The sequence below is a fragment of the Panicum virgatum genome, chromosome 2N (assembly GCF_016808335.1).
Source record: "Panicum virgatum strain AP13 chromosome 2N, P.virgatum_v5, whole genome shotgun sequence".
NCBI lineage: Eukaryota > Viridiplantae > Streptophyta > Magnoliopsida > Poales > Poaceae > Panicum > Panicum virgatum.
Window position 1 is genome coordinate 10,880,335 of NC_053146.1, and position 19,510 is coordinate 10,899,844.

The following is a 19,510-nucleotide window of genomic DNA, read 5'->3' on the forward strand; positions in this document are numbered from 1 at the left end:
TCTGGTGGTTTGTGAATACCCCGATGTGTTTCCGGAGGACTTGCCAGGTATGCCTCCCGATCGGGATATTGAGTTTGTCATTGAGTTACAGCCCGGTACAACACCCATATCTCGAAGGCCATATAGAATGACTCCAAGTGAGTTAGCTGAATTGAAAATCCAGTTACAAGAGTTGCTGGATAAAGGCTATATTCGACCGAGCACCTCACCTTGGGGTTGCCCGGCTCTGTTCGTAAAGAAGAAAGATCACGGGCTGAGGCTATGTGTGGATTACCGACCTCTGAATGCAGTCACCATTAAAAACAAATATCCACTTCCTCGTATTGATATTTTTTTGATCAACTAGCCGGAGCTAAGGTATTCTCAAAAATAGATCTACGATCTGGTTATCATCAAATCAAAATCAGACCGGTGGATATACCAAAAACAGCTTTCTCTACTCGTTATGGGTTATACGAGTATTTGGTGATGTCCTTTGGATTAACCAATGCTCCAGCTTATTTCATGTACCTCATGAATTCGGTATTCATGCCGGAGTTAGACAAGTTCGTCGTGGTCTTCATTGATGATATCTTGATCTACTTCAAGAATGAGGAAGAACATGCTCATCATCTTCACATAGTACTTCAGCGTCTGAGAGAGCACCAGCTTTATGCCAAACTCAGCAAGTGTGACTTCTGGCTGAAGGAAGTGCCATTCCTCGGTCATGTCATATCTGCTGAGGGCATCTCTGTGGATCCCAGTAAAGTGCAGGATGTACTCGATTGGGAAGCCCCAACTTCAGTTCCTGAAATTCGCAGTTTCTTGGGCTTAGCTGGGTATTATCGAAGATTCATCCCAGAATTCTCTAGAATTGCAAAGCCAATGACTGAACTTCTTAAGAAGGGTGTCAAATTCCATTGGAGTGCCCAATGTGAGGAAGCTTTCCAGAAATTGAAGACACTTCTCACTTCTGCTCCAATCTTGGCCCAGCCAGACACTACAAAACCATTTGATGTCTACTGTGATGCCTCAGGCACAGGACTCGGCTGTGTTCTGATGCAAGAAAACCGAGTGATTGCTTATGCTTCTCGATCACTCAAGAGGCATGAAGAAAACTATCCCACTCATGATCTTGAATTAGCAGCTGTGGTCCATTCACTGAAGATCTGGCGACACTATCTTTTAGGTTCATTGTGCAATATCTATACCGATCACAAGAGTCTCAAATATCTTTTCACTCAAGCTGATTTGAACATGCGTCAAAGGAGATGGCTTGAGTTGATTAAAGATTATGAACTCAAAGTGCATTATCATCCTGGCAAGGCAAATGTAGTGGCCGATGCGCTAAGTCGCAAAGCTCACTGTCATTGCATCTCAGCTATACCATTAAGCGAGTCTCTTTGCTATGAAATGGAAAAGCTAAATTTAAGCATTATACCACATGGCACATTGGCTCATCTAGAGCTTACTCCTACTCTTCGCGATCTCATCATAGCGGCACAAAAGCAAGATAAAGGGGTGAAGGAAATTCAAAGAAGACTATCAGAGGGAGATCCTAAAGTGAATTGCTTCCACCAGGATACGGAAAATGTGTTATGGTTCAAGAACCGATTAGTGGTGCCTAAGAATTTTGAGCTCAGAAAATAGATCCTTGATGAAGCCCATACTTCACGACTATCAATTCATCCGGGTAGCAACAAGATGTACCAAGACCTGAAGCAACGATTTTGGTGGACTCGGATGAAAAGGGAAATAGCCAAGTATGTGTCAGAAAGTGATATCTGTCGGAGGGTTAAAGCCAGTCATCTCAAACCAGCTGGGACTCTTCAACCCTTGAGTATACCTGAATGGAAATGGGAAGACATTAGTATGGACTTTATAGTTGGCCTGCCTCGAACTCAAAAGGGTTACAATTCTATTTGGGTTGTGGTCGACAGGCTAACCAAGTCAGCACATTTTCTTCCAGTCAGTACTCGTTATTCCACAAAAAGATATGCTGAGTTATATGTTGAGCGTATCTTATGCCTGCATGGTATACCCAAGACTATCATCTCTGATCGTGGTAGCCAATTCACTGCTCGCTTTTGGGAACAATTACATACTTGCTTAGGAACTCGTGTGATTCGCAGTTCTGCTTACCACCCTCAAACAGATGGCCAAACTGAGAGAATAAATCAAATATTGGAGGATATGCTTCGTGCTTGCGTCTTGACCTATCCACAAAAATGGGATCAATGCTTGCCGTTAGCTGAATTCTCTTATAACAATAGTTATCAAGAGAGCATCAAAATGGCACCATTCGAAGCACTGTATGGTCGTCGATGTCGTACACCTCTCAATTGGTCTGAAATCGGGGAAAGAACAATCTTTGGGCCCGACATGGTTCAAGAGGCCGAAGAACAAGTCCGCCTTATCCAAGCCAACTTAAAGATTGCACAGTCTCGACAGAAGAGCTATGCGGATAAAAGAAGGGATCCACTCGTCTTTAAGGTCGGTGACCATGTCTATTTAAAAGTATCACCTTGGAAAGGCGTGCAAAGGTTTGGAATAAAAGGGAAGTTAGCTCCCCGCTACATCGGTCCATATCCAATTGTGGAACGATGCGGTCCTGTGGCTTATCGGTTGGATCTTCCGGCAAATCTTTATGCAGTTCATAACATCTTCCATGTGTCACAACTCAGATTGTGCCTTAGAGTTCTGACGGAAGCTGTAGAAAGTGACTCGATTCAATTAGAGTCCGATCTCACTTACCCTGAACACCCTATCAAAATTATTGATCGCAAGGATCGAGTTACTCGTCGCACAACTAACCGATTCTTCAAAGTTCAATGGAGTAATCACTCCGAAGATGAAGCCACTTGGGAGAAGGAGGAATTCCTGAGATCCAAGTATCCGGAGTTCTTAAACGCTCATCCAGGTACTACATCTTCAAACCCTGTCCGCCTGTTTGAATTCTCTCGTGCGTGAATCTCGGGACGAGATTCCTTTAAGGGGGGAAGGCTGTAACACCCCTGTGTTAATCGTCTCGCTAATCAAGAGTTAACTCGCTAATCATGGACTCAAATTCGTTGTTAACGCTAATCGCATTCGCATATTAAACATCTATTTAGCTGTGTTCGATCTCGTTTTTGTCCTTGATCCGAGCTCCAAATCAACTTTCGCCCAAAACGAAAGTTGTAGATCTTCTTTTCCTCTACAACTTATATTTTGGCCAAATTTCATGTTCCCATATGAAAATTTGAGTTTCAACTGGTCAAACTCGGGCAAAAATCATTTAAACGAAGAAACAGTGTCTCCACTGTGTTCGTCACTGCGACGCCCGACGCCATACCGGCGACTGTGGCCGGCGGCGAGCTTCCACGCGTCGGCCATCGCGTGTGAGCGCCGCTCTTCACCTCGTGGACGCCCTCGAACCTTCCTGCCTCGTCCCATTCTTCCCTTCCATCCCCATCCTCGAGGTCGAGCGGAGCTAGGTCGAGCAGAGTCGCCGTCGCTCGTCGCACCGGCCACTGCTCGCCTCCCCGCCACGATTCATCGCGCCCCGAGCTGCGCAACCTCGCCCCGAAGCTCGTCCATCCCTCCATGAACGCGACCATGCCCTACCCCGGCCGAAATCAAGCTCAGACCGCCGCTCGCCATCGCCGACCTCCGTCAAGCTCCGCCCCGAGCTTCGCCCTCACGTCGACGACCCCCTTCCGGCCTTCCTCCGCGCAAAATCGATCCACGGTGAGCTCGGCCGCAACCCTATCTCACTCCCCGACCCTCTCCCCACCCTAATCCGCGGCCGCCGCCGTCGAAGCGCCGCCGCGCCGCCGCGAACACGCCGGCCGCCACCCGCGCACGCCGCCAGCCCCCTCTGCTCCTCCCTGGGCGCCACCTCCGCGCGCCCTAGGGCCACCCGGACTCCCTGGTGCTCGCGCCGGCCGCTCCCGCCTCCGCCGAGCTTCGCAACCGCCGAAACATCACGCGCCGCCGCCGCCGTGGCCTGGTGCCGCCGCGAGCCGCCGCCGCCCTTGGCCCTGCGCCTCCCCGCGAGCCGCCGCCACCCTGCACCCCCCGGCCGCCCTGGGCCTCGCCTGCAGCCCCGCCGCGCCGCCGCCGGTCAGCCCCGCCGGCGGGGAGCGCTGCCGCGGGCTACCCGGCCGCGCCCCGTGCGTGCGGGCGCGAAGCAGAGGAGGGGGGCGGGCCTGGCTCCCTAACTTGTGGGGCCCGGCTGTCAGCCCCCCCTTTTATTGTTTTCTTTTGTTATTCTCTATTTTCGGCTGAAAGTTTATAATTGTGTATTAAATCGTAGAAAAATCCAAAAATTGCAAACCCAATTTTGTTAGGTTTCTAAAATCATGATCTTCAGAGGAAAAATCCTTAAGCATGCATTTTGTCACTTTTTCTGTGATGAAAATTCAGTTTGTGTTAAACCTAGTTTAATTATTGTAGGTAATTCCATGGCTCTAAAAATTGTGGAAAATTTGCAGTGGCTTACTCATTTCATATGTAGCCACTGTAAAAGTTTCATAACCTGTTACTGTGCACTTTTGGGTAGATCTATTTATGTTCTTTTTCCTTGCTAGGGTTAGTTAATTGCTTTGTTAGCAGTAGCTTTTGTTGGAAAATTTTGTGAGGCATGCTTACTGCTTTCACGTTGATCTGGTTAATTGTGTTGCTAGGTCCGAGTGCAGGTTAGGGTTTTACTTATAGTTTGCCCCTAGCCATGCTCTTCCTTATTTAATGTTGATAGTTAATTGTTTCGTGCATGCAAAGCAAACTCCTGTTCAACCCACGCTACCCTAAGCCGTTTTAGTAGTGGTTGTTTTGAAGGAAATACTTCAGGCTAAAATGTTTTAACTTTTGGAATCGCTTCAGCAGCACTCATGCATTGCACTGTGTTCTAATTGTTGCCTGGCATATTTTTATTCGTGTAGACGCCACGAACGAAGCTGTCCACGAGCTGATCGTTGAGCCGGTCCAGGAGCCACGAGCAGAGGAGCAGCAGCAGGTCGCCGTTGAGCACGCTTCAGCAGACTTTGTTAACCCCGCTGACCTGCAAGGCAAGCCCCGGAGCATAACCTTAATTTAATTTATTCAATGTTTAATTAAGTATTGTGCATTTATGTTCTAGGAGTTGAATGGAACCATAGTATGCATGTTTTCCCTAGGTACCGTGGGCCTATACTAGTAAGCAGGTGTCGATAGAAATGCTTTGCTAAATAGGTTTTCAGTAGAAGTCGAGTGATTGCTATCACTCGCGAGTTTAGGATCTTGATTCCTTAGCTTTGGCTTGGTTTTGCGTTGATGAGTAAAAAGAATTGGAGACCGGGCGGGAATGAGTTGGAATAGATGAGAAAATGAACTCCCGCCTGTGTCGATTGAGGACCGTACCGTTGTTGGCCCAGATGACCGGGTTTGAACAGTACTAACCACATACCGGAAGTAGGAGGTAGTCGAAACCGGTAAGCTGTGTACCACGTTACAGCGGTGATTTGAATTCCGTCATGCTACGCTGGGCGTGGGAGTTGGCGGGTGTTGGATAGGATGCTGCCTCCGGGTTCTCCGGGAGTTCACTGCGAGGGGCCCATCACCTGGGTTTTAGCAGGCGTAGTTCAGATGCCGTGGTAATGTGGAAACAGTTGACGCGCATGGCCCGACGGGGCTTACATGTGTCGTGTGAGTTAGGTCCACCTTGCAAGGTTAAATCGGATCGATTCGCCGTCTCTCTCGGTTAAGAGAACCTTGGTCACTGCGTCACATCGTAGTAAGAAAGTGAATTGAAAACGGAATGGAAAAAGGTTGGTTTGTGCATTCTGAAAGATAATCTGTTCCACCATGCGTGCTCTAGATGATTAGGCGAATTTAGTTAATACTTGGTATACTAAATGGAGCTAAAATATTGAAAGTAAGGATTCACTTTTAGGAGCCTTTCAGCAAAAGAACTCCAGAACCAAAAAGCCTTGCATGTCTAGGTAATGGGCTAAGTATACCCAGAGTCGGGTAAGCCTTGCTGAGTATTAGTATACTCAGGGTTGTTGTTGTAACCCTTCTGAGCAGGTTGTGTCCCTGCGGACTTCGAGGAGATCTGTGCGTCCTGGATTGGACAGCCGCTTCCTCCGGGTTGGACCGTCGAGTGGGCCCCGTCTTCCCCGTGAAGGTTGGGCAAGTTGGCGTCACATCGGTGGGCAGGATGTGGAGCTCACCTTTTATCGTCGTCGTAGTTATCGTATTGTATTTCGAACTCAGTTTTAAACTTCCGCTGTGTTTTAAAACTGTCGCTTGTATTAAGACCTTTTATGTAAAACCGGTGTTGTAAATTAATTTGAAGATTTCTGTATGCTGGTAACACCTGTGCTCGTCTTCGTACGGGTCTAAGTGCAATTGTGATCCTGGAGTACAGTAGTTTAATCGGGATTTTACCCGACAGCCTGTCAGGTTACACCGTTTTAAGTGCACAGTAACTTGATTAAGTATTAAGATGATGGTTGGTGCATTTAAGCCGGTTTAATTTGAACGGTGCTGCTACAGGTACTTACCGCGAACTCGGGCTCGTATGGTTTATGTTGACACTAACCAGCAGGCAAACGAGGCGAGTCCTCGGGATGGCTATGCCCATCACCACGCGAAGGCACTAGCAGGCGCGGTGAGTTTATTCGTCATGTTTCCTTATACATAATTCATAAGATAATTCATGTGGCACTAAATGTCCCTTTACTATATCGTTCGCAGTTTCGTCTTTGCAACATTATGGAGGCGGACTACACGAGTTACCTGATGAGGGTACGTCACGGATCCGCTATGACCCAGACTGAGCAGGCAGATGCATGGTCGAGGACTCGAGACCATTTGCGTTTAGTACTGCACAACTTGGGGAGCCGTGTGCAGTATGAAGATAGTCACGGATCATCCCAGGCCTCGTCGTCGTTCCAGTGTCCAGCTTCCACGCACGAGACGACCTTTCAGCCAGATCTGCCACACTAGTACTTCAGTACTGGAGGTAACATATATACCTCTTTTCAATCAAATGAATTGATGCTATTCATTTACTAATATCACAAACAGGATATGGTCCATCTTCTGCATTCGGCCATACTAGCCATTTGGGCCAGCAAGGATCCCAGTTCGTTCCACAGCAGGGGATGGGAATGTTTGGAGGGCTACCACCAGTTGGGGGACCGTACTCAGGGATGGAACCACCGACACACACACCACCCAACACAGGTTAGTTTATATTTCATATTTTACTTTCTACATGTTATGACGAGTGACAGGAGTATACGCTAATATCCTAATTTCAATCGTAGGATTCTATCCAGATGCGGACATCGGACCTTCCTCCTCCTTACGACCTGGTACAAAACAATCTCTCAATACACTCACTATATTTTTAACAAAACATATATTGGTTTACTTTTATATGTTACGCAGGGTTCGTCTCGGACACGTTCGTTCCAGATAACGCTGGCGTGACCTTAGAGGAACTCAACAACTTGACTTCAGAATCACCTAGCGAGCTAGGTGATCCCGATATCTTGGGGCCTTCACAGCTAGGATCAGCACCACTTGGGTACTCCCAGCACCAGACACCACAGCCCTCTTTGCGTTCGGAGCGACACGTGAGGTCTCCGGATCGTCACACCTACTCTCAGGACTATGTCCATGCCCAGCAGAGGCCGAAGAGGGTCCGACAGCGTAGGGGTGGTTAGATGTGTCCGATATTTGTATTTCTGATGTTTATTTGTACCGAGATTGCACCTATGTTGACTTCTTATTGTTATCAATTACTTTTCATGCTTACGCATCTATTCTCTCTTGTATTTTCTATTATGTACGAATTACCGACATTGAATGCCCGAATTTACAGTTAGTTATACGAACAAATAGTATAACATTAACAATACTAAATGCAAATACATCTTAGATAATCTTCTATGGACAATACAGAGAATCTTCTAGCGACAATCTAGACAATATGCTATAGATCATGGCATGAAATCATCTAGATCGTCATCCCAGTCGACAGATGCTGGTGCAGCAGGTTGTGTAATATGCCTTGAAGAACCTCGCGACTTTCCCTTCCTCTCTTTTTGGGTTCTACGTTCATGTACATAGGGGGGTACATCAAATGTTGGCGGCCATGGTTTGGGGGGTATGAAATCATCTAGGTCGTCATCCCAGTTAACAGAAGTAGGTGCTGGAGGTTGTGGTGAATGACTCGACGAACCTTCGGTTCTCTGTTCATGCGGACGCCAATTAAGTACTATAACCCGAAGATCTTCTCGACCTCCTTCGTCTAGTTTGCGGCATAACTCCACCGAAGATACATACCAATTTACGGAAATTTGGTATTAATTTGTTAATCACTTCCGTATCGTCGGGGTAATCCTTGCATATAATTACACAACAATTTGAGAGTTTGCTATATATATTTTCCAAATTACTATAAAGATTAGACATGAATGAGAGTTACCTTGATGTGCATATCATATACCTCGGACTGCATCCATATCTTCGAATCACTTTGTATGAACCCGATAACATTAGGATGATTCGCAAGTTCACATACCCTCATGTATATCTTACTGCGTTCTAGCAGGTGTTCATTCACATCTTGCATTGTTATACCTCGAAACAATGTCAAATCTTTAAAATCTAGTACTTTGGACACTACTAAATCTATCGTACTATCCGCTAATGGATCAAACTTCTTCTTCAGTACAAGATGTGTCATAATTTCAAGTATTATACTAGATTTTTCTTCGGTCCATAAAAATCCTCCAGAATTGAAGGCATCTATTGGCTTATGCTGCAATATCAATAAAGGAGTGAAATTCAGAATTTACAATTCTATATTTAACTACTCAAAAAAATATACTTACCTGCAGGGCTTCGCCGCTTCACTTCTCCTCACCCCTCTTTTTTTTCTGGATTTTTGGTGGATTTTTTGGGCTCAAATGAGGAGAGAAGGGGGCCTCACGGCTTATATAGAGGAGGGGGAGGCGGTCGCCCGGAGAGGGGGCCACCGGCCTCCCTGTCGCCCGCGGGGAGGGCGACCGGCCCCCCTCCTGTTGCTCGGGGGGCACAGTGCAACGTTTCTGCACAAGAACCTATCTATAATTTTTTTTACAGATAGATACTGTCGCCTATTACACGGGCAATAGAGGGACTGTCGCCCCCTACCCGGACGACAGACCTCATATTTGAAATTTTACAAAAACAACATATATTTTTGATTTTTTTTATTTTTTAATATAGAAATGAAAAAAACGCGTTGGAAGAAATTTTGAATACTGGGCCTCAAAAAAGAAAGGCAGCGAGCAGCCCACGCAACCTGTGGACCCGGGTATCACGTTCGCTCTCCTCTCCAAACGACGACGGTGTGGCGGCGTGAGTCGCGCGACGCAGTCCGCTCTGCCCCCGACGGTGCGGCGGCGCTGGATCGACTGCAGCGGCGGCGGCACTCCGACTCGAGGGGGCCACGGATCTCTCCCCTCCGCCATCCATCCTCCCCGCCCGCTTTCTCGCCGGTAATCATCTATCCTCTTGGTTCCCCTCTGCTGCCCATCATCTAGGGTTGTTGGATTTCTTACCGACCGCCCATTAGTGGTTTAGATATCCTGATTAGCGAGTCTGCGATTCCTTTGCTGCTTAGTATCCGCTGCTCCGATCTGGGATTTCGGATTGTTTTTCGTATTATTTGTGGCTCAAAGAGAGGACGTGCGTCGAGCAGATATTGGATAGGGCTCAACACTTTGAACCGCTGCCGGATCGATTAGTGCATCGTGATCTCCTTTCAATCTGATGAGCTGTTTACATGAGTTAGTGGCCTTGGGAATCGGGTGCTCCTATCTTGCTTTTGCAAACTGGATGCACTGAACATGCAGGATAATGTTTCAGATAGTTCCTTTCTCCAGCTTGGTTGCCTTTTGCAGCAGCATAACTACTGTGCTAATGTTAACTTTTGACAATTGTTCAGACTTGCTGTTGGGTTCGGTTCAGTTTGTTATCGTGTTGGTCGGTTTGATGGATCGAAATCTGAATAGTATGGATAGTGCTAGCAATCTTGGCATTAGTTCAAGAAAAGCCAGGAAGATATCTGGCCATTACTTGATTACTGAACAATGAATTTTCATTTATTGTTTGAGGTAACATATTACCAAACTCATTTATGAAATTTATTATGCCAAAGCGTTTCAGGTTTTCGCTTTGAGAGTTTTTTGTTTTGTCAGCTATATGTATATTTAGAAAAAAAAAACATGCAACTTCCTGCTAGTGCAACCATCCGTACACTCTGAATTCTTAATTTTCCATCAATTCCCAATTTGCACTCAGATTTAATTCTTTTCTTGTAACGCAGCCTTTAAACATCCCTGGAAGCTAATCAATGACGATGATTGATTATGGCTCAAATTTAATTCTTTTCTTGAAACATGACAAACAAGTTTAGGTAAATCACAGCATAGAATTTTATCAGGATTACAATATCACACTTACTTATGGACATGGCATGATGGTGTTTGTTTAGGATCCCAACATTTGAAATCCAACTCCGCCATGATGGGCGGTTTTCATTTAAATTCCATTTATCCATGGTATCACTGTGGCAGTAGATGAACACTGCTTGCCACATAATGAAGGTTTAGTCATGAAACCGTGCTGCCACTTAATCTCAATTCCCGGCTGCCTCAAGAGCAGCCTTGCTTGCTAATCGGCATCTATGCAAGTGCTGCCGAAAAGCATCCTGTCATCTTCCACCAAAGCCTTCTTTTGTTGGTACATCTGCAAGTTCGACAACCTCAGCAAGGACTGAAGATTTATCCATAGATTTCTTTTGTTGGCAAGAAAGCCTTAACTAATTGGATTGATTTCACTTTAACTTAATTTTGATTGGGGTTATCTACTGTGAACAACGAAGTCCAAATCACTCTTTTATACTCTTCTGTCTAATTAGTGCAAAAAACTGGTGTACGTTATTTGAAAGAATTTTCTTTTTGGTCATGGATTCATGTACTGTCAATCCTCCAATGAAATCCATCCATTTGATTTGGTCATCACCTGCATGCATTGTTATATTTTGATTTGAGTGGATTTCATCATACTGCTGAGATCATGGAGATCATGGAGGAGATCATGGATGAGGAGATCATGGATAGATGGAGAGAGTACTTCGACAAGTTGTTTAATGGGGAGAGTGATGGCCCTACCCTTGAGTTAGATGACTCTTTTGACGATATCAACAGACTTTTTGTGAGGAGAATTCAGGAGGTAGAGATCGGGGAGGCTTTGAAGAGGATGAAGGGAGGTAAAGCGATGGGCCCTGATGGTATCCCATTGAGGTGTGGAGATGCCTAGGAGATAGAGCAATAGTATGGTTAACTAAACTTTTTAATCTCATTTTTCGGTCAAACAAGATGCCGGAAGAATGGAGGAGAAATATATTAGTACCTATCTTCAAAAACAAGGGCGATGTTCAAAGTTTTACTAACTACCGTGGGATTAAGCTGATGAGCCATACGATGAAGCTTTGGGAGAGGGTTATCGAGTATCGCCTAAGAAGAGTGACAAGTGTGACCCAAAACCAATTTGGGTTCATACCTGGAAGGTCAACCATGGAGGCGATTTTCTTAATGCGACAAATGATGGAGAGATATAGGGAGCAGAAGAAGGACTTGCACATGGTCTTCATTGACCTTGAGAAGGCATATGACAAAGTACCGATAAATGTCATGTGGTGGGCCTTGGAGAAGCACAAAGTCCCAACTAAGTACATTACCCTCATTAAGGATATGTACAAGGATGCGATGATGTTTGTCCAGACATGTGATGGCAACACCACTGACTTTCCTATTAACATAGGCCTACACCAGGGGTCAACATTGAGCCCTTATTTATTTGCTTTAGTGATGGATGAGGTAACAAGGGATATACAAGGTGAGATCCCTTGGTGTATGCTTTTTGCTGATGATGTGGTGCTAGTTGACGAGAGTAGGGCAGGTGTTAATAGAAAGTTAGAGCTGTGGAGACGCACGTTAGAGTCGAAAGGGTTCAGACTTAGTAGGACCAAGACCGAGTACATGATGTGCGATTTCAGCGCGACTAGCCATGAGGGGGGAGATGTTAGTCTAGATGGGCAAGTGGTGGTCCAGAAGGATACTTTTCGGTATTTAGGATCGGTGCTACAAAAAGATGGCGACATTGATGAAGATGTTAGGCATAGAATTTCAGCTTGCTGGTTGAAATGGCGGCAAGCTTCTGGCATCCTTTGTGACAAGAGGGTGCCACAAAAGCTAAAAGACAAATTCTATAGGACAGTAATTCGTCCGATGATGTTATACGGTGCTGAATGTTGGCCTACAAATAGGCGACATGTCCAGCAACTAAGTGTAGCAGAGATGCGGATGTTGCGGTGGTTTTGCGGGCACACAAAGAGGGATAGAGTCCGGAGCGAAGTTATTCGGGATAGGGTCGGGGTGGTACCAATTGAGGAGAAACTTACCCAGCATCGGCTGAGATGGTTTGGACATGTCCAACGAAGGCCTCCTGAGGTGCCGGTGCGTAATGGGGTTCTTGAGCGTGTCGATAATGTAAAGAGGGGTAGAGGTAGACCTAAACTGACGTGGGATGAGTCGGTTAAGAGAGACCTTAAGGATTGGAATATCTCTAAAGAGATAGCTTTGAATAGGAGCGTTTGGAGACTAGCTATCAATGTGCCTGAACCTTGAATTTCTTTCTTTCGGGTTTCATCTCTAGCCTACCCCAACTTGCTTGGGAAAAAAGGCTATGTTGTTGTTGTCGTCATCATACTGCTGAGCCCTGTCATTCAAAGTGTTCATGGTTTTATTAAATGCCTTATGTTCTAAGAGTTAACATGGCATTGTCTTTCTACAGTTATAACACATTATTGGATGACAGTTCAACCCATGATCTTGATTGCATATCTAAAGTCAGAATGATCTTGACTGTCTGTCTAAAATTATGAGCTACCATGTCGCCAACTGTTGCAAAGACAACCTTTTGTCTATCCTTGACTGTAGATCAAAGTGTTCTTCCTTTTGATTGTGAGATGCTGTATGTAGGAAAAGGTTGGACTATTGTACTTTGTGTCCTGAATCTAGCTTATTTGAGCAATAAGCACTTCTTGTCTGTTTATGTGGTCCATGTTTCCTAAGATTTCTTCAAACCTTCAGTTGTAAAAGTTGCTTGTAATAATGAAATATATTTTTGCCTAGCATCTCTATAGTTTGCGTACCTTTTGGTTGGAGAGCAAAATTTTGTGTCCTTGCCAGATGGACGTTGTTAGTGCACTTCTTGTCTGTTTATTTAGGCCATCTTTTCTAAGATTTTTTCAAAGTTTCAGTTGTAAGGGTTGCTTTTGATAATGAGCTGTATTTTTTCCTAGCAGCTGTAGTTTGCATACCTTTTGTTTGACAGTAAAAATTTGGTGCCCTTGCAAAATGAGTTTACAGCTGTGGCACCTTCTGCAACAAATAGGTTGTTCATGCTGTATGATCACAACCACTAACAGCTGTGTTTTGCTTTCTGATAATCATTTATATTTTGTTAATCAAGTTTTGGGATATAACAGTTTTGTTCTTGTTTCCAGGTTTCGTCTCAATGGGGTTATTCAGGGGCAGCTTTACTCTCTTGGTGGGAATGGGATGCGGTATCTATATAGCGCAGAACTACAACGTTCCAAACGTCAAGAAGCTGTTCAACACCTATGTTTTCCTGGCAAAGCACATCGAGGAAACCTACCGGAAGCCAAAGAAAGACGATGATTGATCCTTTTATATTGGTCTTCCCTGCTATGCCTGGGGAAAGTGATGTACAGCTAACGTGATAGGGAACATTTTTGAACTGGCGAGGGCAATTTTGGTGATCGACAGGTTATGAACTATGGTGGATTATCTTGGTTAGTTGGGAATTCAGTTCCTGTAAAAAATTTTGGTCTGTTTAGACCATGATGAATATGTAGACGAGCACTCCCCTTTGGTCATGTTCCTGTGCCTGGGAAATGGCACTGAACTTTGCAGTTGAAGTGGGGCGGTGGATAATCTCGCGTCATAACATGGAATACACTGTTATGTTTAGATTTGCTATTTTGCTTTGTTTTCTTAAATTGCAGTTTTCCTGGATCTGTCACTAATCACTATGGATGGTAAAAATTTTATTTGGCACTGAAATAGTGGGACTGTACGTTTGCTCCTAAAATGACTCATTTGCCCGCCCACCAGCTAGAGTGAGAAAAATCGGCCCAACTCAGAAAAACCGAGCAGAAATTCATGAGACTTCTGTCGTACCATCGCAGACGCAGAACAAGTTAGTGCACTAAGTGTTCTGTGATGCCTAAATCTGAGCAGTTGACAGTTTGGGACTGGTGTATACAAGGATCTGTAGTGTTTGCATTTAGGAAATAAACCAAAAGAATATTTTTGAATCTTTTGTGACAATTCATCTTAAGTAAGTGTTTGCAGTCTGTAGTTGCATAACCAAATTAAATTAGGGAGTAATATACTTCCTTCGTTTGTAGGTCGTTTTGGGTTTTTGCTATATATCTAAATTTGCTAAAATCATCTACAATTTAGAAAACTGAACGAATATACGCGAGTAGGCCAATCACAACCCAAGAAACCACTAGTAGTTTCTATACTTGCCATGTCATATAGACACTACTCATAGAAACTATACCTTCAATGGATAGTTTCTTCAAAATAAATTGCTATCCAATCATATCTCCTCTCTCTCTCCTATTCCTCTTCAATCCTCTTTTTTGTCTTGATTTTCGTGTAGACATGGTTTTTTGGGATTCAGATTGGGTGACATTGCTACCCAATGTCACAATATAACATTGGGAACATCCCACCCCTCCAAAACGGATCCAACAACTCCCTGTGTTGGGCCCGCATGCAGGAAAACAAAACTCCAATAAAGGGGGAGACGGAGCGGGCGACGCTCTGGCTTAGAGCCCGTTTGGGAGGGCTTCTTGCGGAGGGCTTTTGTGCGAAGCCGGAGCCGGAGCTAAAGTTGGCCAAATGGGCCGGGCCCAACGGGCCGGCACGGGCCCGGTCCGGTAAAGCACGGCACTGACCCGGCCCGGCCTGTCACCCCGCGGGCCCGTGCCGTGCCCGTGCCAGAGGCCGGGCCGTGCCTGGGCCGCGATCTCGGCCCGCGGCACTAGCACGGGCCCGGCCCGGCTAAGGGCCCAGCACGGGGAGGCACGGCCTCGGCCCATTTGGCACGATGGCGGCCCGTCCGGCCCGGCGCCCCGTGCCCCCCTCGACCGTTGGATCTGCCCGTTGGGGGGCGATTTGACCGTTGGGGGGGAGGGCTATATAAGGCCCGGCGCCGGCCGTCCCCCCACCCCACCCTAACCCTAATCATTTCTCTCCCTCCGCTAGCCGCCGCTCGTCTCGCACTCTCGCCTCTCAGTCTCTCACCCTCTCGCCTCTCATCCTCTCCTCGATCTTCCTCTCCTCTCCTCTTCCCGAGCTCCGGTGAGTAGCTCGGAGCCCCAGGGGGCGAAGGCCGGGGTGCGGGGCCGACACTAGTAGACGGCACGGCCATTTAGACCCATCATCTCGATCTCGCACAGACGATGTAGCATCCTCTTCTCGTTGTCATCCTCCTCGCCGTCGCCGCCGCCAGACTCTGGTGCTCCGGATCTCGCGTAAGTACCTCTATCCTTTCATCTTGCTCTAGCACAGACGCTCTCGGCCTCTCGATCTCTCACTCTCCTCGCCTTTTTCTGTAGATGTAGACGAGATCCGTCGAGGAACCGGGGCCGGGGGGCTAGATCCGTGCTTCATCGACCTCGCCGGTGTACCTGGTGCTCCGGCTACAAAGGTGAGTCTCTTACCCTAACCCTAGATGACTAGATCTATGTTCTTTCCCTAACCCAGGTCTTGATCTGTGCAGCTGTTGAGGAACCAGGTAACTGGCGAGTGACGATGGCCGGATCTGACGACGAGACGGTGGAGCTCGGTGTTACCGAGAACGAGGAGCGGCGATTGTACGGGATGGTCGGAGATGATGACGAGGATGACTTGCGCGAGGACCGTGATGCCTTGTTCGGCCCTGGTGCTGATGATCCCATCAACGTCGACGATGATGGCCCTACTGTACCTGCCTGCGGCGGTGCACCTCCCCCAGACGGTAACAGCGCCAAGCGCTCACGTCCCTCTACCTCTCCTGTTTGGGATGATTTCGAGAAGCTGTTCAAAACCACAGCTGATGGTAAGACCGTCAGGTATGGAGCTAGGTGCCTACATTGCTCTAAGATCTACTCTGGTTTTTCTAGTTGTGGCACTGGTCATCTTTCACGCCACATTGCCTTTTGTGTTAAGAGGCGTGAAAAAACTCGCATGTCTCAGTCTCAAATCTCTTTTAATCCTGATGGTAGTATGCGTACTTGGGACTACTGTCCTCTGGTTGCTCGTACTCAACTGGTTAGATTGATTGCTAGACTTGATGTTCCTATCTCTATGGGTGAATCTGAGGCTTTTGAAGAGTTTATTAAAACTGCTCACAATCCTAAATATACTAGAGTGTCTAGGCAAACCACCATTAGAGACATACAGAAGTACTTCACTGATTGCAAGGCTAAACTTGTTGAGACTTTTGGTACTTCTGTTAATTGTGTGTGTCTAACCTCTGACATTTGGTCTGGTAATGCCAAAGAAGATTACCTCAGTGTTGTTGCTCACTACATAAACTCTGACCGGCAATTAGAGAAGAGGGTTCTTGGTCTAGTTCTTATTGATGTGTCCCACAATGGACAAAATATTGCTGACCGTGTAGCATCTGTTCTTGCTGATTATGGTTTGACTGATAAAGTGTTTGCTGTTACTTTAGACAATGCATCATCTAATGCTTCAGCCATGCTAAAATTGAAACCTATCCTGTCTCACTACCTTGGTTTTGATGTTACTGATGAACCAGAATATGCATCATGTAATGACATTGCATCATCTTCTGTTAATTCTATATTCTTGCATCAGCGTTGTGCATGTCATATTCTCAATCTGATTGTCAAGGAGGCCTTAACTACTCTCAAGCCTTTGATAGAAACATTTAGAACTGCAATATCATTCTTAAATTCATCTAATCAAAGAATTGCTGCATATAAAAGTTACTGCATTGCAACTGGTGTTAGGCCTAGAAAGTTTCAGCTGGACATGGAGGTTAGGTGGAATTCTACCTACCTAATGCTTAAACATTTGTTTCCTCATAAGTCCCCTTTCACTACTTTCATCCAAGCTCAGTATCCTAGGTCTGAAGGTGAGTCATTTCTGTTAACTGATGAGCATTGGATGATTGCACAAAAAGTTTTATCATTTCTTGAGCTGTTTTATGATTCAACAGTTACATTGTCTGGTGTGTACTATCCTACATCTCCACTTATGATTCATTATCTTGTTAAGATTGCTTTGCATCTAAAAAATTATGCTAATGATATACACATCAGATCTGTGGTGCAATCTATGATAGACAAATATAATAAGTACTGGAGGGACATACCTTTGTTGTACTCTTTTGCATTCATCTTGGACCCCAGAGCTAAAATGAAAGGTTTTACTAGGGTGCTTAGAAGGTTAGGTGGTCTCACCAGTACTGATTATTCTACTTATTTGGTTGGCACTAGAGCTAGACTTACTGATGTGTACAATAAGTATGAAGAGAAATATGGTGCTGTTAGGTTGAGGAGGACTGACCCTCCTGTCCTGTCTGGTAAGTCAAGATCTGCTTGGGACGAAATATATGATGATGATGGTGCTGCTGGTTTGGTTTCTGGTAGCTTGCCTGGTACTCTTAACATGTCTAGAGATACATCTGCTACCTCTCTACTGCATGCGGTAAGGTCATCAGCTTCAGCTTCCAATGCTTCTGAACTTGTGTCCTACTTGGACTGTGACACTGTCAACCACCTAACTGATGACTTCAACATCTTGAACTGGTGGCATCAGCACAAACTTACATACCCAGTACTCTCAATCATGGCTAAAGATATCTTAACTGTTCCTATTTCTACCATATCTTCAGAATCCACTTTTAGTATGACTGGCAGGATCATCGAGGAGCGAAGAAGGAATCTGAAGCATGTAATGGTGGAGATGCTGACCTGCATCAAGGACCGGGAGGCTGCAGAAGCAAGGCTGCAACAGAATGTGGAAGACAAGGAGCTTGAACAAGCTTTTGAAGAACTTTATCTTGATTAGTGATCATTCATGTAATGGCCTGTAATATTTAGGACTTATGGATACTCTAGAACTTTAAGTATTGGACTGTGATGTAATGAACATTATTGGAGCTTGGCTGTACTCTTTTTCCCTCTCTAGAGTTTCTCACAAGGGTGAGTATTATCTAGAGAGGTTTTTAATGAGGCAGCCATTGCACAAGCTCCTGATAAAATTTATCTTTTGTTAGATCTTGTGCTGAGTTTTCTGAGTTAAATTATGTGCTTGTTTGAATCTACTACAAATTCTGAGTTGAATGAGTATTTTTGGCACTACCGTGCTAGTGCTGGCCCGGGCACTAACGTGCCCCTTGGCACGGCACGACCCGGCTAACTGATAGCCGTGTCGTGCTAGTGCCTGGCATGTGGCACGGCGGCACTAACAGGCACGGCACGGTTAATCAACCGTGCCACTTAGTGCCGTGCCGTTTAGTACCGTGCCAGGCCGTGCCCGTGCCGTGTAGTGCCGCGCCGGCCCGTTTGGCCAACTATAGCCGGAGCCACGGAGCCAGTTTTTATGGCTCCTCCATGCACGGCAAAAAAGGACTCCAGCTCCTCTATCATGGCAGCAGAAACCGCTCCACCGTCCCGGCCGTTTGGTGGAGCTCCAGCTCCGAGGCTGATGTGGCGCGAGCAGGAGCCGGAGCCGAAGCTCCACCAAACGCGGCCTAAGTCGCTCGCGTGCCCTTCCGTCGCCGCCAATCCCCGTTTTCACGCGCTCGCAGAGGATGCCGCCGCCGCATCGCCGGTGCTGCTGCGGGAGGGCCGTGCCTGGCCGCTGGGCAGCCGCTGCGCCTGGCCGCCGGGACACCGTCGTCGTCTCCGCTGCCGCCGCGGCGCCTGTCCGCGTGCATCATCTGGTGGAGGTGGCGCTGCGCGTGCGCGGCGCGCGCTGAGATGGCATCGGTTCATCAACATTCAGACATTCAGTTTAGCTACAGCAGATTGCTTTGTTCTTGGCATCGAACAGCAACAGGGGACTTGCTTTGTTCTTGGCATCGAACAGCAACAGGGGACTCCCCCCTTTACCTGTTCAATTTTGTATATGACCTGCCATCATAAAGTTTATTCCCATCCTGATCCACGACATGGAACACTGCAGAAAGGCCAGGCGCAGCGGCAGCATGGCACGGGTCCACGGCCGCCTCCAACTCGCGCTGGCGATGGGCCCGCTACCCTCCCGCGGCGGCGTCCCGGCGGCCCGACGCGCAGGCGACGCGGCGGCCTGTCGAGCAGGCACAGCGGCAGTCTTCTTCCCCGGTGACCGCGCGACGCGAGCGCGGGATTGGGGCGCCGTCAGCTTCCGTTTCC

At 46.6% G+C, this 19,510-nt stretch overlaps 1 protein-coding gene across 1 annotated transcript; it reads left to right on the top strand.

Annotated features, from left to right (window-relative positions):
* The first annotated feature begins 9,292 nt into the window (after positions 1-9,292).
* Positions 9,293-14,091, top strand: LOC120658051. The gene is made up of 2 exons (XM_039936252.1): positions 9,293-9,494; positions 13,571-14,091. The coding sequence occupies exon 2, from the start codon at positions 13,582-13,584 to the stop codon at positions 13,747-13,749; it is 168 nt and encodes a 55-aa protein (XP_039792186.1). The 5' UTR covers positions 9,293-9,494; positions 13,571-13,581; the 3' UTR covers positions 13,750-14,091.
* The last annotated feature ends 5,419 nt before the right edge of the window (positions 14,092-19,510 follow it).

Bases quoted from the DNA above. Each gene is read 5' to 3' on its own strand.
- LOC120658051 (XM_039936252.1), top strand. From the start codon at position 13,582: ATGGGGTTATTCAGGGGCAGCTTTACTCTCTTGGTGGGAATGGGATGC.